Genomic DNA, 27,520 nt, shown 5'->3' on the forward strand with positions numbered 1-27,520 from the left:
ATCTCTCACAGCTTACTGCAACTTATTAAATCGAAACATGCGTGGCAAAAGCTAGAAACTTTGTGACCTTTAGGTATGTAAGGCATGTTCAGCTGGTCTTCGACAGTCTGAGGTGCTAGATTAGTAGAACCAGATTTTCAAATGTGAAGAAAGTATAAGAACTTGAAGTCTAAACATATCATTCATAGGAGAATCATATCGTAGGGAAATAAGAGTTTTGTTAAAGCTATACAAAAAGAAGAATATTTTTATTCCTGCCTTCGCAATGTACGGACAACCATTCGATACTGAAATAGAAAAACTTGATTTTGTTAAACTAGTTGAAGAACGAACAGAGTGGTGTAACATACAAAAGGCTTCTCATGAAAGCCCTAGACCACCCTATTGGGCTACAACAGGATATTGAAATAAGGCTCAAGAAAAGCCGACAAAAAATTTATGCTTTACAAATCATCCATTCTAATGCATTTGCTACATCAACTGGTAGAGATTTACACCTGCTGCCCAATACCCCAAATTCTATGAATTGCAATTGCAATTTTTCTTCAAGGCATCCAAGACGGCATCCAAGGAAGCATCTTCAACAACTACAACCTTGTCTCTGGATTTTGAACCAGAAGCAATGGATATTTGTCTTTTCTTCAATCCTAGAACCTGTCAACATCATGCATGTTTTTTATGTAAAATTGAGAGAGAGAGAGAGAGAGAGAGAGAGAGAGAGAGAGAGAGAGAGAGAGAGAGAGAGAGAGAGAGAGAGAGAGAGAGGGAGGGATTTCCTAAATTGTGCAAATATTTTATGCTAGAATTTATCAGCCATAATTGCCGAGGAATCAGACTCAATGTAAATGAAAGAAGACTATGGAAGCTCACGAACCTTGTGCTGAAAGTACAAATAAGTATCCAGTTTAAGGCAGCAACAGAAAGTTTTTAACATGAAACAACGTTGTGCTCTATGGCATCAAATATGCTCTTTTGGTGTTCTTAAGCTCTGGGCTCATGTCATCACTATGAAACTGATTGGCAGTGCTTTCAGGGTCGTCTTTGCAGAAAAGTATTAGAAATTGACTACCTAATTTCACAGATTTCTTCTCTTAATTTATAAAAAAATTCTATTTTAATTAGGTCAATTTACACAAGACCTCGATGACCAATCACATCAGTTCTCAGTGACTTCATAAAGGTGCGTACAGATGAAAATCCCTTGTTTTGCTTTCACGTCCCTCTATTGATGCTACAAATGAATGACCTACACTGGATACCTCCACTTTTTCCTGCATCTACAAGACCTAAAAGAACTTTCCCAGAAGATTTAAAGCATGTCAGAGTCTATTTTCCACCATCAAAAGCATTAGCAATCGATGAAGTGGATCAAATAGGCCCAGCAAACTCATGATAGAGTTCTGGTATTAGCTTTCAGGTGGAGAACTTGTAGCCTGGCACGTGTGAAACTTCTAATCTATTATTTGCAGCTCAGGCACTGGCCTATAGTGATATGAGTAGAGGTAGGGATTTCTTGAATCTCCACAGGTCTTCCTATTTGATGCTACAAGAGTTAGATTTTGGCATGGAAACCATACAAGAAATGAGTATTCAACAGCTCTGCCACTTTTACTTGCTGCAGAACACATAGTTTAGTTGTTGCCAAAGCCACTGACATCACCTTGTACCCATTACCATTGCCATCACACTTTCCATGTCCATTTTGGTACTGGCTCCCAAAACAAGGCCTCTCTTTGTGAACAACATGGTTGACTAGTAATAAATAAGCCTGGGCATTGGGCCGAGCCGCCGGTGGGTACCTAGTACCCGGCCCGACTCGGGCCCGGGCCTGGAAAAAGGGACACCTGGCTGGCCCGATCAATTATCGGGCCGGCCCGGGTGGGCCGATAATATTTTTTTAATATATATTTTATTAATTGTCATATATAATTACAATATTTTATTACAATTAATTATATTTATATAATATTTTATATTAAAAGTATATATTTTTTAATTTAACCGGGCTGGGCCTGAGTCGAGCTCGGGCTCGGGTTTTAAGTGTCGGGCCGGTCTTGGGTTTCGGGGGGTGAGGCCGGCCCGAGCCTGACTCCTTATCGGGCTGGGCCGGCTTGATGCCCATGCTTAGTAATAAACACCATTTTTAGAACCAACATAAATGTATGTCATGTGGGCAGCCGTGGCTCAATTCTGATGGGAAGGCGGCGCTACAGAGGTATAGTCTGGGATATGGAGGTACAACTAGGAATTTTATCCAGGTCTGGTTTCCCTTTGAACTCATCCAGAAAAACTAAATAAATACCATTTTTATTTGCATTGGATATATCTGAAAAGGATTCTTTGGCCTGAAAAGTTTTTCAAAAGTTAAAAAGGAATGAGAGGAAACCAAAACTTATAAAATAGCTGATAGTTCAGAACTTAAGAGAATAATGTTTAAACCATGAAGCAACGAATCCCGTCACAAACAATGTTATCAGAATCGGCCTGAGTCGGCTGATTTTAACTGAATAGGTGGCAAAGTGATCTGATTCCACGGCCGATTCGAGATTATGTGCCAACTTCTTAATTTTTCCAGAAATATTTTGAAAAGTTTTCTGATTTTTATCATTTCAATACTTTTAATTTTTTTTAAAAAAATCAAACTTCTAATATTTTTTCCCTTTCATGGCCAATTCCGAGTCAGCCAATTTACTGATCAGCAGCTTAAAAAAAGCAAACAAATGGAACACAAACATTTAAAGTATGTATAAAAGGATCTTTTTTTTAAGGAAAATAGTGGAATATCATCATGATATGTTTTCAGGCGATATTTTCAGACTATTGCTGACATTTACAACAACGAAAAAAAGAGTAAGTATATAATAGCATAAAATCCTCAAACAATGAACCTAGCAAATATCTCATGCTTTAACATTTTACAAATAATCCAGACAATCTAAGTTAAATACTGGAAACGTAATGACCTTCGCTATTGCAGCTAAAGGGTGACTACTAACTTATGCATATCTCATGGCAATGGCATTTTGTAGCCTTTGCCTAGACAAATGAAACTCATAGCCTCCTTTTCCTCCACTGCAACGTGGCCAGCTCTGTCACGCGGGTACTGCTCTTAAGGAGCAGTACCAGCACACAACAAGCTGTTCATTGTCCTCGACGTGTATCATTAAGAAGTCCCATAAGAAAACTAGATTGAAGTTCTGTACAAGATCAAACCTAAAAATGGAAGGAAGTTTTGACACGCAAAAAGAGCAAACAAAGACCCCTAAACCCTAAATCTCTCTCCAGATTGGAAAGAAACGAATTGTAGGAAAAAAGAAGGCCAAGGAAATCTTCGGAGTCCGCCTCGCCAGATTGAGCCTTAGGACTCTGAAACAACAGGTTAGTATTCCACCAGGTTAAACTGATGCTTTTGTTCGATAGTATGAATCTAAACCGAAAATCCATGAATCCACCGCGGCAATGTGGAATTAAGTGATAAAACCGTTTATCTAAATCCCAATTCTCGTTTGCAGATGAAACAAAATTCTAATTCTCATCCATAGAACTGTAAACAGAACCGGGAACAAGAAAGAAAAGGCTGAAAACGACATCCATAAGTCAAAGGTACTTACCGAGCTAATAAAATCGAGCAGCGCTGCGTTCGCTTCCCCGTCCTTTGCAGGGGCATCAATCTGAACTCCGACTGCTTCGTCGCTCACATCTACAGTTAACAAAGAGACAACCACATAGCGAGAGAGAGAGAGGGAGAGAGAGAGAGAGAGAGAGAGATCAGTTACCTGTCACAGCAGAGATCTTGGCCCCGGGCTTTGCGTGGATGGTGATGGCGACGGAAGCCGGAGGAACGAGGCGGAGGCACGCCGGAGTATTCTTCCCGGCTACCTGTCGAGGCTGGGTCGAGGCGGGCACGAGTTCGCCAGCCTTTGCCTTCCCACGTTTGGGCGCCATCTCTTCCCGTACTGAGTATTGATCGATACCCGGCCACGCGAAACCAGCCGCCCCAGCTCTCCTCCTCAGTCTCCGGTGGGTAGAGGCGCGTCAGGTTTCACGCCACCAACCAGTGCCTCCTCCCAAATTACTTCTGTAACGAGGCGTCGAACCGGGGACAATGGGTTTGTGCACGACCCTCGTGCACGAAGAACAGCAAACGGGGATCACCAGACCTCCACTCCGGAATAAAGAAATGGAGTAACCATTTTAAAAGCCTTTTATTGGCGAAGTTGGTTATATGGTCATTTTCGTGCCCCAATAGGTTAATGACTTAAAATACTTTTAGTTTACATTTTAGTTTAGAGGACTTTTTTTTGTGTAAAGACAAAAAAAATAAAGAAAGTAAAATTAATAGAAGTTATTTTTTTAACAAATTATCAAAATGTCATTTTCTCCTTACCCTGCACATAGCGCACACATTGGGTGACTAAAAAGAGTATTTTATTTTATCGTTTGGTTTCATTAAGCCTACTTTTACTTTTAGTAACACTTTTCTTACATTTAAAGTTATTGGGTCACTAAAAAGAGTATTTTATTTTACCGTTTGGTTCCATTAAGTCTATTTTTAGTGACGCTCTTCTTACATTTGAATTGTATAAACTATAAAGGTGTCAACAAAAAATTAAACTACATATAACCCTTGACTCAAAGGAAAACTGGACACCTAACGCTCCCCACTCCACTCATTCAAATTACTTGGAGTTTTTTTATTCTTCTATAGGGCTGTGAAAAGATGATAGACATCTCAAATGCATGCATTTCTTTTAGCCAGGAATGTTGACTTTAGTCATATTTATGATTGGCCTGTGATGGCTTCATTGGTGGAGGTGGAGGTAGAAAAATTTTTGAAAGAACAGTGATTCATAAGTTTTCATACCTGAAGAAATACTTACATGTATAACATAGTAAATATTAAACGATCTTAATGTAAAATAAAAATAAAAGAAGAAGCCAACATGGGCAATTGCCTACACTAACTTCGCCACTGGTTGGCTTCAGGAAGAGGTGGTCTTTCCCTGCGTTGGTGAACAAAAAGACAGAGTTCCAAAAAAAACACCAAACGTCTACTTGTCTTCGTCAAGCACAATCATAGGACGCTACAAAAAAAGAATAATTTTCTTCATGTTGAAGAGACAAACAGAAAAAACGAAATTACAAGTCGTTACAAAGTCATGAGGATGTAAGAAGCAGTGAGGAGACTTCTATGTCATCGTGCTTATGCTCAAAATCATGTAAATATATTTATAATGTGATATTGTTATTGCATATTCAGAGCTTTATTTCGATGGTTGGACATTGAAACATATCAAACAAACATTTCTGCCTCTTTTGAGAAAGTCATTTGGTTATGTGAGATCACAAGATAATGCTACAACGACAGAAACGCCAACCATCTCGTGATTCAACTTAGATCGTGCGTTAAAACAAACTCATCCACCTGTTTTGGCCATTGAATCTAGAACCAATTTTCGAGTTAGATGCATATGACAATAATTGACAATAATATAATGTTACTGTTCTCCAACGGCCTCTAAATAGTACCTTTTAATCCAAACCTCACAACCACTCCCAATTCTATTCACTCGATCGTGCATTAGAACAAAACTGCCAAGCTTGGCCACTAAGTGCCTTTTCTCCAAGTCGCCTCCGCCTCATCTACATGCCTTGAATGCAGCTAGAATTTCCATGTTTCAAACTTACTTATCTTTCGACAATGTAGATTCAATTTGTGAGTGGCAATAAAGCAAGCAATTTCTTGTCAAATGTTATATGTGCTACTTAATCACGTTACCTGTGGATTTGATTGATCTGGAAGTTGAAAATTTAAAATTGGTGCATCACTACTACTGAATGCAAACATCTTCTCAAAAGTACAGACAGCAAAATCAAGTAAACATACTTTCAAGAACACAAACCCATTAAGGGCTTCGCTGACTTTATTTAACCTTCTCTCATCTCTTGGCCTGTTTAGAAACAAACTATGTAGCTTGTTCAATCATCAAAGCAAAATATCAAGTATTAGTTAGTGTGGTTGCTAAAGTTATCTCTCTTGTTCATTGGATTTGAAATAGAATTTGAGTGCTTTTAGCCATGACTTCTATACTCATGGGCTACCTACTTTACTACAAATCTTACTTTTCATAATTGCACCAAACATATTGAGATAGACACTCACATTGTTCTTAATCATATCTATCATAAATGCCCCATGGTCCAGTATGTGTCCCCTTTCAATCAATTAGCTAACATTAAGGAAGAAGGAAATAAAGATAGAAAGTGATAAAATTGCCTAGCTAGCTCCAAATTATGATAATGCGAAAACATCAAAAGGCAAGGAGATAGCTGCTGAATTGTAGAATTGGCAAACATGGTAAATCAAGAGGCTCAACTAAATACTGCAATTAAGGCTAAATTACGCAGTGTAAATATTACAAATGTATTCATCCTTTACATAGAGGAATCTCTCAAGCTTTGGGGCAATCTCAATATGAGATTCATATCACCATAAATCTCAAATTGAGAATAGTGCACTTCATGTCTTTATAACAAGAGGATGAGCCTTGAATGCCAAGCATTACAAGAGCAATACTATAGCATAATTCATGCAACAAATGATAGGGCTGGCACTTGGTTGATCATCTTCAAATTTACTATGGAAGTGATTAGTACTTAAAACACCAACCCTAACTTAGATTTCAATTCATGATGTTTAGCATATTTAGACATGGGTATGGTCCTGGATTCAAACATTTTTTAGTGTGTCTGGATGCCCAAAGATACTAGATATCATAGATGAGGCAGGCAGAACTTTGCTATTACGTAGCCCACAGCGCGTGGTTTATAAAACTAAGGATCTTAGCTGACAAGTTGTATTTCATGATATTTTACATTATCGAAATGCCTGATGTGGGTGAATCTAAAAAAAAAAAAAAAGGAGAAACTTGAGACTTGATCAGACCTCAGCAAGTCTCGTTATTTAATCAACTTTCATGTATAAACCTGACCCAAACGTTGGAGAAAACAGGAAAAGGCTGACAGATTTTAGTCTTTTGATCCTTTCTCTGCTTGGTCAGCTCGTTGAAGGATGAGGTTGAATGTTGAAAAAGTAAATCTTCTCCTGTTCTCGCGGCAGCAAATTAGGGGCGGGCATGGTGAGAAATGAACAACAGGTAATGGCGAAGGAAAAAACCGACGGCGAGCCACCCCGGCATGGTACTGGCGATGCGAAAACAGCGGCATGGCGGTGGGAAAGCACGATGGAAATGGCTCCTCCGCTATGCATGAAAGGGAAAAAAAACAGTCATCCAAGACCAGGTCTCTCCTATCCACACTTGAAGAAATGACCGGTGTCTGCACATGGAGACTCAGGAACGGGTCTCCACAGCACGCACAGGCGGCAGCTCATTCCTATAAGAAGCATCCCTTCCTTGGCCGGTTCTCCAATCGATTCTTGACAAATTTTCTCTCATGGGGACTTCTCGAATCTGCTTCTTCTCCGTTCTGGCCTTCCTCATCTGCAGCAGTTTGTTACTCCATGGAGTTCAAGCATCCCACCAGGTCTTCCGCGAGCTCATGTCCATATCACCAAAGTCTTCAGCAAACCAGCTTCACAGAACCGGTTACCACTTCCAGCCGCCGATGCATTGGATAAATGGTGAAAATTTTACATGATCGTCTTTCATTGAACCGTTTCTGCTTATCATCTGGAAATATTTATTACAGATATTAACTCTCTCTTTTCTCATGCTCTAAATCATGATTCTGGCATATATTTGGGTAAACAGATCCTAATGGTGAGCTCCCCATATCTTTTGAAGAGCTAATCTTCTTCATCTGAAACTTTCTCTTTTCCTTTTTACTTTCTGAATTAAACTGATTCTGAACTGTCTGAATTTGTCATAGGGCCTATGTATTACAAAGGACTCTACCATTTGTTCTACCAGTACAATCCATATGGTTCCATATGGGGAAACATAATTTGGGCTCACTCGATATCAACAGACTTGATCAACTGGTTCCCTCTTGAGCCTGCAATCGTCCCCTCCGAACCATTCGACATCTACGGCTGCTGGTCTGGTTCTGCCACCATCCTTCCAGGTGACAGACCAGCAATCCTGTACACAGGACTGAATTCATCGAACACCCAACTCCAAAACATTGCCTTCCCCAAGGACCCATATGACCCTTTCCTCAGAGAATGGGTGAAGCCTTCTTACAACCCTCTGATGGCCCCAACAGCCAGCAATGGCATCAACTCCAGCTCCTTCAGAGATCCCACCACTGCCTGGAGAGGCCCAGATGGTGTATGGAGAACCATTGTGGGAAGTAAAATTGATCGGAAAGGACTAGCAATTCTATACAGAAGCAGTGACTTCATTAACTGGAAGCTGGCCGAAGAACCCTTGCATTACTCAGAGGGCTCGGGGATGTGGGAGTGCCCTGATTTCTACCCTGTCTCTGTCAATGGAACCGTGGGGCTGGACACCTCTGTTTTAGGCTCCAATGTCAAGCATGTTCTCAAGGTAAGTCTGGACGACAATAAGATCGATTACTACACTGTTGGTACATACTTGCACGAACAAGATAAGTATGTACCGGATAACACATCAGCCGACGGCGCCACCGGACTCCGGTACGATTACGGGAAGTTTTATGCGTCGAAGACATTTTACGACGACCGGAAGAACAGAAGGATCCTTTGGGGATGGATCAACGAGTCGGACAGTGCCAGGGAAGACGTTCAAAAGGGATGGGCTGGTGTGCAAGTGAGTGTACTGCCATCTTCATCTAAGGGAAGATTCATGTCATGGTTTGGCAGCTCCATGCTTTTCCTTTCCTGATCGTGAGTCATGTCTGCGTTTGTTTTCAGACAATCCCAAGGAAGATTTGGCTGGATGAAAGTGGAAGCAGGCTTGTTCAATGGCCGGTTGAGGAGTTGAACGACCTGCGGGGCAAGAGAGTTAAGCTTAATGCTAAACGTCTTGAGAGCGGGTCATCGGTTCAAGTTGGAGGTGTCCAAGCTTCCCAGGTAAGGGATTTCATGGAGAGCAGATATGTGGGACCATGTGACAAATGACTAAATACTCACTGTTAGTTTTAATTGAAGAAAATGGTATGGATAAAAAATAATAATAATTGACAAATGACTAAACTGCCTTTTGAATTTATATAACATATAATATAAAAAGACTAAAATGCCCTTGAGCACATTTTTTTTCATGTGATACCATAACACAGAAATCGGTCTTGATTTCATGTACTCTTTTAGGGTGGACACCATCATATAATTTTTGAGTCATCATAATATAACTTAGCCATTGGAACAAAATTTTTGATGGGCTGATGTGCGCCGTAGCTGACACACACATAGATATGCTACTATGTAACACAAAAACGATTTTATATTGATCCCAGATTTCAGATCTGATGCTATAAGAACATCTCAGATTCATTCTTTTTAGATTCTGAATGCACTTTTATTCTCAAGCTTGTTGGTGACATAAGAACCATTGTTATTATGTACGAATATTATACAGTGATAATTTCTCAGGTATAATATACCTAGAGAATATTTTGAAAAAATCTCGACAAATTTCTTAAAAATTTAAAACATTTAATAAATCTTGAAAATTATAAAAAATTAAAATTAATAAAAAAATACAAAAAATTGTGTATAATACCCTTTTTTCACGTTTTTTATTTTCTGGCATTTTTTTTTAGTAAAAGACGTGTCTAATTGCCATTTTATGCGATTCACTTGTTTGTCAAATATTTAGCACATTTTTTCAATTAAGACGTGTTTTCTGTGAACTTGTAGCCAATTTTATCAAGAGGTGTTTTAATTAAGCCTTTGCTTTTGTTGGAAAGTCAGGAAAATTGGACTTCGTTCAGATCCATCGTATACCATATCGGACCTGATTGGGTATCTCCTGATCAGGTTTGGATGGTTTGGATTGAGACTCAACTTGAAATTATAACACCAAAATCGGATTGCACAAGGATTCACTTTTTGATTAGATTACGTCCTTGCCAGATCTAGTAAATATGTCCCGGTCCGATTAAGATTCTGTTATTGATTACCAATCTGAATATGAAAAACCATGGATAGTTTCATGATGGTTCATTAAAAATTTTCCAATCACCAAATTCGACCTGCGCACATGATTTTAGTACATCTTGGCAATAGAAATTGGCAAAACTTATGGAAATGAAATAAGAGATTGATCTTGCATGTTAGTTGCTATCTATGGATGCATTTTCTATGATCCATTGCCCATTTTAGTTGGTTTCAAGCCTTAGAAAATTCAAAATTTGATTTACTAAAGAAGCAACAGTTCCTTATTCATGGATAGAAGAGCGCCCAAGTAATTTCGTAAGTCAACCTTGTTTAAAATGGTGCAAATAAAATAAAGCTCTGAAGGGTGTAGCATAACTGGTCGGGCTGATGGGCTGGTGAGAGTTTAATCGTCAAAGCTTAGGGATAAACGAAAAGTGCTCTCTTCCAGTAGCTTCCGTATTCATGGATAGAAGAGCACCCAAGTAATAGTTTCGTAAGTCAACCTTATTTAAAATGGTACAAATAAAACTTCGAAGGGTGTAGCATAATTGGTCGGGTGGTAGGCCGGTGAGAACGAAGTTGCCAATGCACCCTTTCGAACTATACATTGTGGCAGTGCAATACTCTAGTTGATGAGTGTGCCACGGACTTACCCAAATCTTAAAGCAACCCTAAACCCTGAGGACAAAAGAAAAGTGCTCTATTCAAGTAGCTTCTGCAAATTGAGCAAATAAAGTTTGGTTTTCCATTAAAATACAATTGTAAGTACATAGGTAGTCTAGACACCATTAGCTATAAGTTGTAGTAGCTAGGGTGAAACTATGAGGGGTAAGTTGACCTTAATTCTATCTTCTTCATTTTCTTCAGGCAGATGTTGATGTGTCTTTCAAAGTTGAAGACTTGAGCAAGGTAGAGGTGCTGGCTGATCCGAACCTGCTTGCGAGCCCACAACTGATATGCAGCAAGATGGGTGCCTCGGTCAACGGTGAGGTTGGCCCCTTTGGCCTGTTGGTCTTGGCCTCCCAGGACTTGCAAGAGCAAACTGCAGTCTTCTTCCGCGTGTACAAGAGCGAAAGGAATAAGCTCCTTGTCGTTATGTGCAGCGACCAAAGCAAGTAAGTTAATCGGCGTTTATACATAGTGCACACACATAAACATAATTCCATGCAAATTAGATTATCAAACCCCAAGTAAGCTCGTTGGCGGCTCTTATACATAATACATGCACACACACATATACATAACCATGCAAATTAGACCCCGCACTTATGAAGCGTGCATCACCACCATCATAATGCACACACATATATACACGATACACGCACACAAATTAAATTATCGACCCCCTCACTTATGAAGTGTGCACCACTGCCATAGCGTGCTCTCTTTCACATACACGTGCACGCACACACACACACACATATATATATATATATATATAGAGAGAGAGAGAGAGAGAGGGGCTCCAAACGTATTTTGGGCCATTTAACTAAACAAAAATGAAAATTTTGGAGAGTTCATTTGGGCAATACTCGGGTAATTGTGTTATACCATCGAAGAATTTGTCGTTAAAAAAAAAGTTAATGAATTCTCATTAGCTAGGGTTTATGTTGGGGCAACGATTTATGGTGGATTTAATGATTATTTATGTCTTTTTTTATCTATGATTTTCTAAATTTTAGTCATACGGTAAGTTTAGTGCTGTTGTGTACTGGACATAGTAAGATGGCCAAAATTTAAAAATTTGTTATTAACAGTTTATGGTGTAACAATGGTTTGCGGTGGCTTTACAAACAGTCCATGGTTCTTTAACTACAAATATTTAAATTTTAATCATCCAACTACCATTGGGTTGCTCAAATAGTAGGATAAATGTGCCTTTAAATGTTTCAAGAGCTGTAGCATAACTTGGCAGCAAAATGGCGCAGGGAACCAAGACCTTGAATCCGATAGTCATTGTCACACTCCAGTGTGCTACTTCTAGGCTGCAATCAATAATAAACATGACACCTGAGTTAAAGCGATGTACTGTGGTTCCATGTAGGTCCAAAACAAGTCGAAACTTTGGAAAAAAAAAGTATGACATAAAGGTTTTATGTCAAAAATGGGTTTCCCTTAAATAAACACTTTTAAAAAACACTACTAAATCCTTTACATTGCCAAATTCCACAACATGGTCAAATGTTCCAATGTAAAGCAGGCAGTTATATTTCTGTGCAGAAGGAAGCCTAACGGCCCTAATCTTAAGTAGCTTAACATTAGATATGCACGTAAAAATGGCAGGTCGAGCCTTGATACGGACGTGGACAAGACAACTTACGGAGGCTTCGTTGACGTCGACATATCTGATGGCACCATCTCCTTGCGGACTCTGGTATGTAAATACCTCCTTTACGTTGCATTTGATAGTCTTAGATCTTAGATCCAAAGCTGCATAAAAAAGTATATTTTGGAAGATCCTTGTTTACACAAACAGAGGATGTGTAAACAAAGGATTTCAGTAGCATGAATTTAAAATCCAAGCTACATGTTAAAAACTATAGATTTAAAGACTTAGATCACCCTGGACCTGAGACCTGAGGTAAAACATACACAACCTTAACATATAATTTGCTTGTCATGTTGTGGAATACGGATTCTGTTCGGTTAATTTGGATCTGGATTTGTGATGTCCATTAGAAATTGAAATGAAATCTTGGATCCAATATTATTTTGCTCTCTCTTTGTTTTTCCTTCTTGGCAAACGCTGAATGTCCTTGATGGGCGTTTGCGCAATGGCTTGAGGTGGGGCTGGTAGGTCGTCAATCTATTTTGAGTGTCTGGGCTGCCAACCTCTTGCATTGCAAAATAGGGGTTACTGACAAATTGAAAAGTAGTGAGAACGACACCTCAAGACATCAAAAGTAAACCATGTCTATTATTAATAGAGAGGACAAGGAATTGAGTAGAAGCTTTGGCTCTTTTTCGACCAATGGGTTCCTGCAGCTCTTATAGTTTTCATTCTCCTCATGTCTTTTTCTTGAGTGCCATGTACAGATCGATCACTCTATAGTGGAGAGCTTCGGTGGTGGCGGGAAGACGTGCATCACGGCCCGAGTTTACCCGAAGCTGGCAGTGGGAGACGATGCCAGGCTCCATGTCTTCAACAAAGGATCCTCTGCTGTCACAGTCTCCAAATTCAGAGCATGGTCCATGCGGAAGCCTTCCATTAACTGACCTTCCAGGGAAAAGAGAGTTCATTCCTTCTTCTTTTCACGCTAGGCGAACAAAAAGACTGGCTCTCGAGGCTTCTCCAAAAGGGTCTTCTTCGTATCTTGGTTTTTTTTTATAAAGACGGCAACGACCTTTGCAGCAGAAGAATGTTAAAAATTTAATTAACCCATCAAGATGTTCATCAAGCTCGCATTTCTTGTCAATTACCCTTGTATTGATACTGAGTATTCAATAAAAAACTATTTGAGAAGTGTTTGGAACCTACACCTCAACAATGTGATTGGAACTTGGAAAAAAACATATCTTCAAAACAAATCCTACTAAATTATATGATTGAAAAAAGACTGGTTGAGCAAGATGAGTATTTCATCTTACTATCCTGCTGTCCAGACGAGAGCCGAAGTTCCACTCAACCCTCGTCCCTATTTTAGGATGAGTATTTCATTCGGAAAACATTTGAAAGCCTCTAATACCATCAGGGATGTTCAAACGAGTTGAAATAACTTGGTCTCGACTCGAACCTGCTTTGGTTAAATTCGACTCAAGTTCGAAGTCGAGTTCGAGTTACGAAATGAACTCAACCAAATAAACAAGTTGAGATTGAGCTAAACAGGCTTAACGCGGTTAAAGTCGGTTCCGCTTGTGAAAAGGGAATATGTATACAAGGTTTCACCATATTATCACAAAAGACTGTTCTAACGGGCTGGCATGTTGGCAGAAAGTGTGAGGTTCCGCATTAAAAAATTAGTTAACCGACCTTCTTGAGCTCGAACCAAGCCAAGCTTGAGCTAGATACCTTGAGCTCGAGCCGAGCTCAAATTGTGGCTTAAGGCACTCGAGCCAAATTTGAGAGGTAAAAACCGTTTAAAAACTCATATATAATACTGAACTGCCATATATATCATACACAGGCGAGCTTATACGAGCCAAGGTAAAATATAAACTGTTCTGTTCGCACTTGTCTTGTTTATGAATATAAACCGTTATATGCTTGGAACATTAGCATAATAAGCTGATCATATGCAATCTTTAAATAAGCAAAACTAAGTTAACCAATAGCCCTTCTGCTTGTTACCAGCTCAATTTAGCTATCGTGCAAGTAACGGCTGTTGAGTGTGGGGATCCTCATCTACATCCACTGCCCCCTTCCCCTTATGCCTTCACCCCCATGATTCATGGAGTTTGCTTTGGGGCCTATTACAATCCATACAAAGAGTGCACTAGGATGTAACACTGACCACTTCAAGATTTAAACACAAATCCCTTTAGGATGTAGACCAATGTTGCCCCCCAACGCGCTACAACCCTTTGGAGTAACATATACTTCATTTTATTTTGTTTATTTTAGATAAACAATCTGGGACCATAGGACAAAATGAAGCATGGTATTGAACTCCTGACCTTTTTCAACTTACATTTCAGCTTGAAGCTATAGGTAGGTGGGTAGAGCTTTTGTCTGCCATTCACGTAATGGTTCTAAGCCCATCATTAATGGGATAAATATCCATCGAGAAAAGTGGTTCTGAAAAATCATAATACACAGTTCCAGAATCAGTTCCAACCATGCCCCTTTGTTGTTTCAGTTTTCTCCAAGTGCTCTCTTATAGCTTGGTGGTCATAGTTCATTTAAGCTCCAAAAAGAAAAGAAAGAAAAAAATCCGACAAGGATTATTGGTAGATAAGATGATAAAATATTGGATGTAAAATTAACTCTATTGCATCTCACCAGCCCACACCAGTAAAAGAAAAAAGCAGTCTGTGCCATTGCTAGCCTCCCTCTTCCTTTCTCTTTCTTATTTCTAAATGAATGCAACACCCAAGTTTAATCTGGAAACTAAAAATTACTTAAAAAAGGAGGCTAGTGACTTTTTGGTAGAAGCAAAGGCCTGTCCAATTGAAGATGTGGCATGCGCATCCTTTCCTACGAAAGTCCTATAGTTTTAAATGCAAGATACTTCTAATGCCAAAGAAATTTATTTGAATATATATATATATATATATAGGTAGGTGTTAGAAGGATAAGACACAATGTCAAATCTTGATTTTTTTTTAAACGGCAGTTAAGAGAAAAACAAAGTGAAAAATATCCTAGGGCAATTTGTCATCTAGTATTAGTTCTCATATTTTCTCCTTGCACTAATTTGCAGAAAAAACAATAGTTAAGGTTGTTCTTTATCCATATACCATCTAAGTATCTAATACCTACTATTCTCTCTCTCTCTCTCTAGAGAGAGAGCCTAGTAAGGAGACCAAGCAAGAATGAAACCTATGTCACATGGATGCGGGGTGTGGGTGCTTCAAGTTCCAAAAAAGAATGGGTGTGGGTGCGGCAAACATATATATATATATATATATATATATATATATATATATATATATAATATGTTATATAAGTAATTTTATTTGTCTATATTTTTAAACTTTTTTTATCAAGGTTACCTTAATCTCATACAAAATTCAAAGTTCTATTAAATAAAATAGGGAGGAGAGAGAGAAGCGGGAAAGATAAGAAAAGGAAAAAATGTGAAAAAAACAAGAGAAAAGAAGAATGGATGCGATCAGCAGCACCTAATTCGGTTTGACTGAGTTGGGTGTCCTGTCGGGCTGCACCGATGCAGGTGCACTACCACATTTGGCGCACCTGTGTGACTTAGCATGAAACATACATGATCCTAGTCAAGACACTACAGCTAGGAGCATTTCTTGCTTCGATACCATTACAACAGACATAAGTAACCTCTAAGGGTTGTTTCCTGAGAACTTTAGGGATTGCATTGCATTTTGCAGTGGAGATGAATTAGCGAACCAGCCACAGTGGGCTTGGGAAATTTCATAGCTCTCAAATTGGCTATCAACAATTACCACTATTTCCAGAAAATGTTGAAAGCTGATCGAAAGCTAGGTCACACACAGGTGCAAGTGTGGATGTGGGTGGGTGTGGCATTTTTCAAAAAACACTGGTGTGAGAACGGTGAGGATATATTTATATGTATATATCAACATACAACAAAATTATAATTAACAATGTGCAAGCTATGATTCTATCAACGATTCAACAAAAAAGAAAGCAAATTGTTAGTGGTTGTACCCCAGCTGCATCGAAGCCGCACCAGCACTTGAGTTGATCCATTTCGAAGAGTCTATGTTAGATCAAAAACTTTCTGTGCCTTTAGTACTTGCATTATCAAGATCCAACTTTCATGCCCAAGGATAATGTTCCTTCCATTTATGACAGAACTCATTGGAGACTCCATTAGCTACGACTGGAGGATTGAGAATCAAAAGGAAGCTCAATAGAGGTGGCATTTCCATAAAATTCTTCAAGGTTGTAAAATTCCCGTTGTTGAGGGAGAAAAATGTGCACTACAACATCACCTGAAAAAATTGAACATGAAAATCGTCATGTGGACAGAGAAATAAGAACAATCATCGTTGCTGAACAACCAAGATATTATTAGATGCTGAAGATTTTGGACAAACCCTTACAAACTGCGCGATAAATTTAGTGTTTGACTACATGTTCATGCATGTTTGCTTCCATTTTTGGATATGAGAGTTCCCAAATGTGTACAACATTCATGTTGCATAACTTGAATGCACAAAATACAGCCCCTCCATAAATTTAACTTTTTAGACCATCCTTGTAAAGTTCTTTTCTCTTGAGCAAACAAAAAATTTTTACATGTAGCTCTTTTGCCAAATATAACACCATTTAGTTGCTACCATGAGCAACCCATAACGGCATAAAAAATGGTGAAATAATGTACAATCATTTTCCAGGCATGAGCTATGTCACATGGGTGCTCCTAAAGAGCTGCCACCCCCACATCCACACGAGTTAGGTGCTACTGCTGGTGCTGGTGCGGCTCCGACACGGAATGTCAGCTGTGGTCACCAAACTAGGCCAAAACTGACCATTTTAGATGCACATTTGACTAAACTATCCCTCCAATGTTTATAATGACTAAAATGTACATATAGATAAACAAATCTATTAAATAATTAATTAACTATCTAGTAGATTATATATATATATTATATATATATATATATATATATATATATATATATGTATGTATGTATGTATATCCTCGCCGCACTCACACCCACACCCCTGCACCCATATGACATAGGGTATAAAGCCACCAACATGGGTGGACGTCCACAAGATATCTGATTATGCTGAAGATCTTGAATTGAGTCTAATAAAGAACAGTCCTACATCTGCCAATTGGGGAAAATTAAATGTTCCATGTTAACTCGAAGAGAGAAATGGCTTACCAAAGTCCAGCAAAGTCCATGAATTGGCTTTTGTGTCACCAGAAGCAACTTTATTAAATTGCTTTTCTGCTACATCTCTAATCTTTGTGCTGTGTTTGAGAGAATGTCAGTTATGCTTCACATTACTTCTGATGGAAGAAACAAAGCTGAAATTTTTCACATGACCACAGAGAGAAGAATACCTGATAGCATCAATTTGAGGTCGAGAAAAAGCTGTAGCGATTATAAAGAAGCGAGTCCAGTAGACCAGAGGCTTTACAAATAGAAGCCGTATTTCAGAGGCCTTCACATCACTTGCAACCTTAGCTAAAGCTACAGCAACTACAAGAAACCAAAAATATGAACAGATGATTATCAATATGCTCATTTTTTTCTTAAGATTAATACACATTTATTCTATATAGTGTGCTCCAAATCAACCATAAAATGAATAAAGCATGTTTCAACTAGTAAAATGCATCACAACTTGAGAATTTGACCTGAACAAAGTATTCCCTGAATCGTGCAACTTTTATCACACAATTTTGGAAAAGGAACAAAATAAAGACCAACGTAAGTTGTCTAAGGAGGAGAAAAAGGACTCCATATCAGCTGCAATAGAGGGGATGTAAAAGATGCTTTGTAAGATCTAGAAGCTACAGCATGATACTCTTAAATTTGTTCTCTTTGGAAAATCAGCCAGTTGATATACTGTTCTTATAAGGGCTTATATATCCAGAAGGAAGGAAGCACATCGGTGACGTAGTTGGAAGCTTATACTATAGGGGCCAAACCTGAAGTATCCCCCTCATAGAGTTGGAAAGCCTACTGACATACATTCTCTGAGCTTTGGGTAGCTCTATTGCCAAGAGAGAAATTTTGCACATCATGATCCACACTATTGTATGTTTCATAGAACTAGCTAATAACAACCCTGTACAAAAATGTGCTCACATGACAAGCTTTCTGCATCATCGCTAGCTTCTTTACTGACTGGCTTCTGATCAGTGCTTCTAAACACCACTTTCCCATGCTTCTCAAATAGATCATCTAGCACATCGTCCATATCCTCATTCATGCCCTGAAAGAAGTAAATGTGGTTGTATTTAATTTTTCCTAAGGTAGACAGTGAAACATCATGATAACACATTAGTTTCACATAGATAGAGGGCCTGTTATCATGAGTTCTACTTCTAACCAAGTCAGGTTTCACTTCCTCAACAAGAGAAGTTTTTTTATGACATCACATGAATGAATGGAAGAAATGACGATTTAATATAAAGTCCTTTAAAGCCAAATAACTCATCTTCTGCCCCTTTTAACAAGGATTACATTTCTATACAAGGGAGGAAAAAAAATTATGAAGACATCAAGTTATATATACATATTAAGGCTATCCAGGCTGAGCTATCAAACCAAGAAGAAAGAATATGGCAGAAAATTGTGAGATTGCTAATCGTACAACATGCACAATAAAAAACCAGTCAGTATGCAATCATCCTGTCGGCCTTTGCTAACTTTTGAATGCCAAAACTGCCACCTGGTGTTGTCCAACTAAATCAATTTCCAGCTAAAAACCATAATTAGAGCACACTGACAGCAGCTCTTGGCAAAACAGAGTCATGGATAAAGCAATCAGGATATCTGATGAGAAAGATTACAGTATATGCAGGAAGCAGAAAAGAACATAAGGCTAATCATGCTAATACGTAACTTGAACTTTGCCTCAAATTCTTGATGAACCACAGCCACTCATCAAGTCAACAAAGGTCTACGATAAATGATTCACAAACCTGTCACATAGAGCTTTACAAAACCAGGAAGATAACACAGTAACTAATGTAAGAAAAAAAAAAAAGAACGATAGAACCAATTGATCAAGAAAAGCCTGTCAGGGCATCAACTCCTATTATTACTGAACAGATACGCACACCAAAAAATGTACGAAAGAATACAAACCAAATAAACTACGAACAACAAAATGAATTAGCTATCAACTAAACTCCCTATCTCACAGAGCCCCATCAAGCAAAGCCTCACATGGAGAGACGATCCAATTCAGCAGACAAAAAGTTCAGTGTTCAGCGAAGCAGATAGAGAATGACAAACTTCTCGTCTCTTTTAGAATTGCATCTGATCTCTAATCTCACTGACTGGGAAGAGACATACTGGCGCTTCCAAAGAGGACCAAAAGCTTGCATTCTGCAGATCCGTCCCATAGAAATACCATAAAACCACTGTGTCCTCATACATACACATCAAAATGCTCTATAAACTAAGTAAAAGTTGATCCTTTACAAGAACTGAAAATGATGGCCAGTTGATAAAGATACATGCACAAGGAAATGTGCCATAAATAGGCATGTGCCAAATTTTCCTACAAACTTTGAAATCCTGCCGCGATAAATCCATAGTACTCCTAGCACTAACAAAATCTACAAACCAATACAGGTGAATCGTAGAAAATCCATTTCTCTCTCTGGGAACGAAGAATGTTATCGAGGTACCAGATCAGATTTTAGTATGCTCATTCCTGCATTATTACCATATGGGTGCTCGAAGCATGACTTTCAACCTCACCTAAAAATAGTTTATTCAGGATACAAAGACAGAGCCAAGACTGTAATTTCCAGTAGCCCACTAGCCAATGGGAAGTACTCGGTGCAGGATTTGGAACACAATTATCACTTAAACAGGGTCGTTGCAACTTGCAACAAACACTAATCTACAAGCTACCAATTAACATTACAAAAATGTGATGAGTCCATCCTCCAACTGACCAGAAGCACATTCAGTGAGACGCAAGTGAAGCAATTCACAGAGGGAAAAACAAGTGGCCTTCAATTGGATTCATGTAGAGAGAGGTGTATAGTGCATTTTAACAACTTGAACAAAGCCGCCGAACAGATTGAGATCAAGTTGCCACTTGCCTGTGTGGCCAATAACTCATACCATAGATATGGTCCTAGAAGCGTTGTCGTCGTACTTCTGAAGTATATTGACAACCAGATGTGCATTGGACCTGGTGACTTAGTAAGGGCAAAACGGATGGAAACCTGATTTCTGTGCCATCCCAACTCGGCATGGAGGTAGCCTGTCAACGATTACAGAAAGTATGCAAGTAACTCAGTAATGTAGAATCCCTACTCAAAGTGCAATGCTGGCCGACGAAGGCCATTTATCCCATAAGTTGCCTCAGCCAATACGATTTCCCCTCCAAATTCATAAACGGTTTCCCCAGCATGGTAAAAACCGACCCTCCAAATTTATGAAGAATTTCCCTCAGCGAATAGTGCCCCGAGAGAAAGAGGAAGAACCAAAACGAGCACAGCAGCCATGAAAATTTAGAAACAGCCAACAAGCTAAAACACCAAAAATTTATCTGGGAATCCTACCTCGACCATTCCGAAGTTCTTCTTGGAAGCAACCAGAGCAAGGGGTTTAGACTTATTTCGATGGGATGGGAAGAGAAGGGTGCTTAAGAAGTGTCTGCTTTGGATGGACGTGAGGGAAGCAGTCGTCGAGAGAGTAAGCGCAGGGAAAATTACGGACAACGACGACGCCATGATCGAACCAGTGACGATAAGGTTAGAGAGAGAGCGACTTTCAAAAGAGGATCCAGTTTAGAAACAAATGCAGGTGGGAAATAGATCCGATTCGATTCAAATCAAAATCCAAAACGAGTACAAATCTACGGTCGGGGTGGGCATTCACCACTAATCGAGCCCCGCAGGGTCACCATTAATAGCCAATCGAATTTCACGAAATCCATAGTTTATTTGATAAAGTTGTCCTCGTGATTTATAAACTGGCTTTCTGAAAGTTCTGTTTTCTAACTTAACAGGTTAAGGGCAGTGTTGCATTTTTACATGTTCATGTCCTGATATTGTTAGTATTGTGCTTGTTTCTTAGCTGTGTTAAGCATACTCATACCACTCATACCATTCCCAATTCATATCATATGAATTCTTATGAATTCATAGGTTACAGGAGGATGTGCTGAAATGCAACACTGGTATGAGTATGTCATGCGCTCAAATGAGACAACCTCATTCTTATAAATAATATTGTTCTTGGAGTTTCAAATGACCCATCAAAACGTAAACAGCCAAATTCTTCAAACGATTTTTCATTTCTTTTTTGTTTCTCACTCTAACCGGTCCATAGATCACATCATGAATTAATAGATATGTTATGACTTCAATATGAGGCATAGACCAGGTAAGCGTATAAAGATTTTGAAACGCTCGACAAAACCATATCCGGTAAGTAGTAGTTTTTTCGACGCAACAACATAAAGGGCACTGGGCACCTACTCGCAAGATGAAAACCAGACCTTTTGAGGTTATTTTCAGTATAAATGCGGTCTAACAGAAAAAGCTATGTAAGAGTTTTGTAGAGGTTGAAGCAAACTATATGCACATTATATAGAAAACACATTCGCCATGTCATGTATGGGTCGAAGAGATATAACGCCCATGGACATGGAACAACAAGCCGCGGGAAAACCATGGAAAAGTAGAAATAGAAAAGGAATGCCACGGGAGGTATGGACTTTGGAGTTCATCGATACGGAGGGCCATGGGGCACGGATAATGGTCGTCAAATCAGCAAAAATTTGATCCACCAAGGTAGGAATATGTTGTTCCTAGCCATCCAAATCTTTCACCAGAAACAGCAAATCCAAGGCACTAAGGTGAATTAGAATGAGATCAACAATAGCCTTAGGAGAGATATGTCAAAAAGGTCAAAGCCTTTCTTTTTTTCCGCCCTTAGGGTTCAATCGGAGTCTGGATGGGGAACGGTAAAAAGAGAAGAAAACAGCTGCTGGACAGTGAAGAAGTCATCTCTGGTATTTCCATAAACAATGCTGATCTGTTATTGCCGGAAAATGAGGTGCCGAACTCACAATCTGAAGCCCCATCGTGACTACACCATCCAGCTATGCAACGAAAGGACGGACCGTTTGGCTTTGGTCAGAAATCGTTAGGAAGATCGGGCACCACTGGCGGCCACTTTCACCGGTGTGAAAGATTAATGCAGGAATCAGATTAGTATTTCCACGGCCAACCCATCTGAGGAGTTGTTACCAGACCTTGTAATATCTGGTTTTTGTTCTCTTTTGGCTTCTTGTTTTCTTCCGCATTTGTTCCATGTATTTTTTGGGCCGATATATCCAACTTTGTTTTTACATTATTTCATATTAATAAGCTTCGGCCTCCAGCAGGGTTGTTGTGGAACTTACATTTCAAAAGCAATTTGAAATTTCACTAATATATCCATAAAATTGTTCTAAAAGTTTTAATTTGTATACTTTTTTATTACTCTATTCATTTTTTAGTTGAGAGAGAGAGAGAGAGAGAGAGCTCCAATGGTTGGGACCGTCCAATCAAGACAAACCGGTAAATCCTGAAATATTCAGGTGAGCACACGTCCGTTTCCTGTCCCACTTTTTCCCCTTCATCTCTCTCTCCCCCTAGGAGGGGAGAACAGGCCATGTAAGTTGAAGACAGGAGGAGAGACAAATGAGAAAGGGAGGAGAGAGGTGAAAATTTGGTCCCAAACTGCAACTGGATTTTATCATTTTCCTATAGCAATATGTATTAATATCCTTGTATAATATCATATAGTATACGTATATATCCATCAGTTTCAATGTCATAGTGCCAAGTCATATGTTTTTCATTCGTAAATGCCCGTTTCTTTGTTACATTTTAAATTTTAACAATGGGCAATGCATTCTATCAGTTTCATTTTTCTAGTAGAACTGCTTAATAAAAAACAAAAAAAAATCAGTAATAAAAGTTCTCAAGAGTCCAAAGTGCTAAGAACAAATGATTACTCTTGCTTAATCTGGTGAAATACCAGAACATAGCAGTTACTTTCACTTCTCATTAGCTGAGTGACAATTGCATTTTAGTCAAGTAATAAGCTCCCACGCAACGCTGAAGAGGCAACCCTTATATTTCCTGTAAGTTTGTTCAGATGACCAATGAAAGGCAAAATTGCATTTGTCGAAGTTGAATGCTTACCATGGACTCGGGACTTCGTGACAGGTTTCAAGTTCCTATATGCAACATTCAATCAAAAAGATGGTAGAAGAAGGGCTTCAGAGAAACCCTGCACCAGACGATCAAAAGTAGAACCGTGACCGACATCTCCCATAGGCTGGTGATCAGGTCAGGTCAAGAAACAGGAATATGATGCTTGAATATACAGAGAACTTAGTTTCGTGCTGTAGCAGTTAAGGGTGGAACTCTAGTGATGGAGGAATAATGCATACAAGCTTCAGCACGGTAGGCCTCTCGACTTTACTTCACCTTCAAACAGGTTACAGTTTTTCTCAGCATTTAAAATCAATAAAATTCAAAGCCAACCTAATCTTGGCAAGTCTTTGCTATAGAAATTCTAGCATAAACGTAATCTCTCTCTCCTTCTCTCTCTCCCTCTTTCACTTTTAATAGTAGCTAACTGAAGCATTTGGCTTCCTGCAGTTGAGCTCTTACTTATCCCTTTGTTGCTATCAGATAGCAGTTTCTTCGTCCAAGTTTCTTCTCCTATTTGTGTATCTCTGTACCTTCCCTGCCAGCCTATTCCATCGTAGTTTCTGTACACAGATAAACATTCAGACTTTCTTTCTTGTATGCTTCTTTCTGAACAGCGTTTCTCAGTTGATTCTTTTTCTGGTTTCAAAAGGAAAACTGAATGTACAAATTGAACATCAACGGTGAGGAATAACAAAACAATGAGATACGAATAAAAGGCAACTGTTAACCGACATGTCATAATGCATCATTTATCTACTCCTTGTGGTGCATATTTTGCATATGCAATCAACATTAGTAGAGATTGTGGATCATGAGATTGTGACGTGCACACAAGATATTTAAGGAACCAAAACCCCACAACGTACCAAAATTTCACGAGGCAAAAGAAGCATATTCTTAGCCTAAAAGGCATACAAGTTACAAACGGAAGCTCATACTGAGACATGACTATTCTCAATATGATAGCCTCGGTTGAAACAAATTTTTCAAAGGAATATGTTCTGTCGGTCCGCCTGTCCCTTCCTTTGCTTTCCATTTTATTCACTATAGTGTCTTGAAAGATTTGTTTGTCTGCTAAGATAAACTGGTAAAATGTCCGGTAAATGAAATTTCATGAAAGTGTCCTCCATGCTTGCAGCAACAGATTTCACTGTTGTTAAACTACCACACTTGAGCGATACCACTCAGTGTCAAGCTCAAGCTGTTCTAATAAACTTTCTCAGCAAATAAGGTAGGAAACAGTGGTACCTTCCACCATAACTTGTGACTAGATGGACTACTGAACATTTGTTTTCCTAAGTGACAACTTTCCAAGCCAACCACTTTCCACCAGTCTGCAATGTTCCTCTTTCCCAATTCAACAAATCCAAACTTATTTCTCGTCTTTTCACAAATGGGAACCACTCCCTCGTCACAGCCATTACGCTGCTTTTCAATTGGATCTGAAAACACATCCTTAACACACCATCGTCCTTCCAATACAATAATAGAAAAGAAGACGGAGAAGCAGAGAAAGAACTTTAGCATCATTCTTCATCAAGGACTAAAAAAAGAGGCTTTAAACCAAACTACAGCGCTACAAAGTGGGATGCAATCGGATGAGGGGAACGTGTCCTCCCTGATTGGGAAATGAATTTGTACGGATGGTTGCAGTACACTAAGCAATAGGTAATATCCATTCAACAACAATGTTTGTTGAATACAGTGAATTTTTGTATGTATGTTCACCACTTCCCCTAATCCTAGCCAGTCACAATGTTATGCTCATCATGACATTGTACGAAGAAGGATCCTTCATCTTCACCAAGTATAAGCGAAATCAATAAAATTCACATAGTTCGTAACACAATTTTAGCCCAATCACATCCAACTCTCCTTTACAAATGCAATGGCATAATTCACCGTGTTTATACAAGAAGAGAAAATACTGCATCATAAGAAGAACACCATCGTCTGTAAAACGAACCCAAGAAACGCCAGGAAACCATGAAAGTAACTTAAGCGGCACAAAGAAGATTGTCTTTTTACTAAGACTTCCTTCTATAATTAGTGAATAATAAAAGCGAACGTCTCAATGCCCAACTTCCCGTAACAAAATCCCCCGAGGAAAGAAAAAAATCAAACGCATACAATATGAGGCCAACTAGAACACCATACTCAAGAGGGAAAAGGGAAGGTCTTCACAGCTCGTCTTCCATCCTCAAATACTCGCCGATGTCAGCCTGGTGCAAGACGACGATCCCGTTAGGGTCCAGCTTGCGGCAGTCCTGCGTCGACTTGGCGGCGACGCCAAAGCCGAGGGGGATGTCAGACATAGATAAGACGACTACGCCGTCATTGACAGAGGTATTTTCGGAGATCCGGCCGACGCCGCCCTTAAGGACGTGATTGCCATAAAGGAAGGACATCTCCGCGGCAGGCTTGAGCCAGACCTTGTGCTTGGCATGGGCGGCAAGGAGGTCCAGGCACTGGATGGTAAGGCGGAAGTCCCCGCCCTTGGTGAACTTGCCGATGCAGGTGCCGAGGCTGACAAGGCGGTCACGGGCGACGTTGGTGGCGCGGCGGACAACGGGCTCGGCGGCGTACAAGACGCGGTTCTTGTGGAGGCGGAAGCAAAAGCGACCGTCCTCGCCGCCGGGGCCGTCACCGGCTGAGCGGCGCTCGACGATGTCTTTAAGGTTGCTGCCCACAAACTTGAACAGCTTCTCGAAGACAACGGTGGTCTCCTTCTCGTCGAGAGGCCGCATCTCTCCTCAGGCGCGTAGAGAGAGAGAGAAAGAGAGAGTGCAGGGTTCGGCTCTTTGCTCTCGTCGGCACGCAAGGTTTTAGTATCCTGTTCACAGAGGCGGAAGTCCATAAAAGGTAAAAGTCCCAAACCGAATCGAATCCGGTAAAGTATCGGTTTAATGTTAACCTTGTGTTTGGGTGTGACTTAGTGGCCAAAGGATAAGTGATCATCTTGCTAGCGCTCTTTTGATTTTGTTAAAACCAAATTTTAGCTTACTAACATGGTTTCTTTTTCATTTGAAATGGACCGTACAAACTCGCTTTTGTGATTTATCTTGAAGCATTAGCTCTCAAAGTTTGGTGATTTGGTTGATAGCATCCTCAACAATGGATGCATTGTTGAGCTAACATGTATTGTATCTTAAGTGTTTGTTTTTCTTTTTAGGGTTCTAGATCCTTTAGGAGTCATTTGGTAGTTGGAATACTATGTTAGTATTTTATTTACATACCACAAAAATTGGAACAGGTTTACGGAACACTAGAAGTAGATGTACATGAATCTGCCCTGATCTTTAAGATATATTCATAAAACACTTACAAAGTGTTCTATTTGTCAAACGGTTTTTTAGGAGCTGTTTGCCAATGAGAATGGTTTATAATCATTTCATGAATATGGTTCAAAAATTGAGGCACCATTAATCTGTTTTATTTTGGGGGCAGATTTATAAAACAATTATAAATTGTTATCGTTGCCAAACAGTAGGTCCAACTTTTGTTCCTAAGGTTAATATTTTTTCTGTTTTCTCTTTCTTCTCTACCTTTTAGGGTATGCCGATATGTTTCATTGACTAAAGTCCTATCAATGGTATACAAGTAGTGGAAGGACTATTGGTTAAGAAGGCCCACTGGATCTATTACTCATGGCTTGTTGCTATCTATTCCAGTAACTAGTTGGTATATGAGCTCATTAGATGGTTCCCAAAGTCAAAAGCTGGTCAGCATATGGATGGGTCCAATTGGTGCAGGGGTCCAAAATCACTACTAGGAAGACTCCCTACTACTGTTTGTTGTGCATGAACTGATTAATTCTGGTGTTTTTGTTCTTGATCATACATAATTTAGCATGGTTGTATGAGCTCAAGACCTAATCATCAGATACCTCAATCTTACTATGTCTGATGTTTTTGTTCTTCGCCATGCATAATTTAGCATGGTTGCATGAGCTCAA

The 27,520-nt window shown here is 39.4% G+C and overlaps 4 protein-coding genes across 4 annotated transcripts; 1 reads left to right on the top strand and 3 right to left on the bottom strand.

The window, feature by feature from the left end:
• Nucleotides 1-215: 215 nt before the first annotated feature.
• LOC116267254 (uncharacterized) lies at nucleotides 216-4,175 on the bottom strand. Its single transcript, XM_031648881.2, has 3 exons — nucleotides 3,777-4,175; nucleotides 3,612-3,700; nucleotides 216-654 (listed from the first exon to the last, which is right to left on the bottom strand). The coding sequence occupies exons 1-3, from the start codon at nucleotides 3,943-3,945 to the stop codon at nucleotides 520-522; spliced, it is 393 nt and encodes a 130-aa protein (XP_031504741.1). The 5' UTR covers nucleotides 3,946-4,175; the 3' UTR covers nucleotides 216-519.
• A 3,682-nt stretch (nucleotides 4,176-7,857) lies between these two features.
• On the top strand, nucleotides 7,858-13,480 carry LOC116267253 (beta-fructofuranosidase, insoluble isoenzyme CWINV1-like). The gene is made up of 5 exons (XM_031648880.2): nucleotides 7,858-8,753; nucleotides 8,858-9,016; nucleotides 10,913-11,160; nucleotides 12,329-12,419; nucleotides 13,082-13,480. Exons 1-5 carry the CDS (start codon nucleotides 7,896-7,898, stop codon nucleotides 13,259-13,261), a joined length of 1,536 nt encoding a protein of 511 aa, XP_031504740.2. The 5' UTR covers nucleotides 7,858-7,895; the 3' UTR covers nucleotides 13,262-13,480.
• A 2,739-nt stretch (nucleotides 13,481-16,219) lies between these two features.
• Nucleotides 16,220-21,186, bottom strand: LOC116266598 (protein Iojap, chloroplastic). Its single transcript, XM_031647869.2, has 5 exons — nucleotides 20,914-21,186; nucleotides 18,473-18,599; nucleotides 17,722-17,860; nucleotides 17,540-17,628; nucleotides 16,220-16,633 (listed from the first exon to the last, which is right to left on the bottom strand). The coding sequence occupies exons 1-5, from the start codon at nucleotides 21,082-21,084 to the stop codon at nucleotides 16,512-16,514; spliced, it is 648 nt and encodes a 215-aa protein (XP_031503729.1). The 5' UTR covers nucleotides 21,085-21,186; the 3' UTR covers nucleotides 16,220-16,511.
• Nucleotides 21,187-25,581: 4,395 nt separating this feature from the next.
• On the bottom strand, nucleotides 25,582-26,382 carry LOC116267010 (uncharacterized). Its single transcript, XM_031648553.2, has one exon. It carries the CDS (start codon nucleotides 26,310-26,312, stop codon nucleotides 25,746-25,748), a length of 567 nt encoding a protein of 188 aa, XP_031504413.1. The 5' UTR covers nucleotides 26,313-26,382; the 3' UTR covers nucleotides 25,582-25,745.
• Nucleotides 26,383-27,520: the final 1,138 nt, after the last annotated feature.

Source organism: Nymphaea colorata, chromosome 13 (assembly GCF_008831285.2).
Source record: "Nymphaea colorata isolate Beijing-Zhang1983 chromosome 13, ASM883128v2, whole genome shotgun sequence".
Taxonomy (NCBI): Eukaryota; Viridiplantae; Streptophyta; class Magnoliopsida; order Nymphaeales; family Nymphaeaceae; genus Nymphaea; species Nymphaea colorata.

Excerpts from the sequence above, each read along its gene's own strand:
- LOC116267254 (XM_031648881.2), bottom strand. The coding sequence starts at position 3,945 with ATGGCGCCCAAACGTGGGAAGGCAAAGGCTGGCGAACTCGTGCCCGCC. Across the intron at positions 3,701-3,776 it reads CAAGATCTCTGCTGTGACAG|ATGTGAGCGACGAAGCAGTC; the intron begins GTAACTGATCTC and ends TGTTAACTGTAG. Across the intron at positions 655-3,611 it reads TGCTCGATTTTATTAGCTCG|GTTCTAGGATTGAAGAAAAG; the intron begins GTAAGTACCTTT and ends TGATGTTGACAG.
- LOC116267253 (XM_031648880.2), top strand. The coding sequence starts at position 7,896 with ATGTATTACAAAGGACTCTACCATTTGTTCTACCAGTACAATCCATAT. Across the intron at positions 9,017-10,912 it reads GAGGTGTCCAAGCTTCCCAG|GCAGATGTTGATGTGTCTTT; the intron begins GTAAGGGATTTC and ends CATTTTCTTCAG. Across the intron at positions 11,161-12,328 it reads ATGTGCAGCGACCAAAGCAA|GTCGAGCCTTGATACGGACG; the intron begins GTAAGTTAATCG and ends TAAAAATGGCAG.
- LOC116266598 (XM_031647869.2), bottom strand. The coding sequence starts at position 21,084 with ATGGCGTCGTCGTTGTCCGTAATTTTCCCTGCGCTTACTCTCTCGACG. Across the intron at positions 18,600-20,913 it reads AGAACTTCGGAATGGTCGAG|GGCATGAATGAGGATATGGA; the intron begins GTAGGATTCCCA and ends TACTTCTTTCAG. Across the intron at positions 17,861-18,472 it reads TGATGCAGAAAGCTTGTCAT|TTGCTGTAGCTTTAGCTAAG; the intron begins GTGAGCACATTT and ends GGTTTCTTGTAG.
- LOC116267010 (XM_031648553.2), bottom strand. The coding sequence starts at position 26,312 with ATGCGGCCTCTCGACGAGAAGGAGACCACCGTTGTCTTCGAGAAGCTG.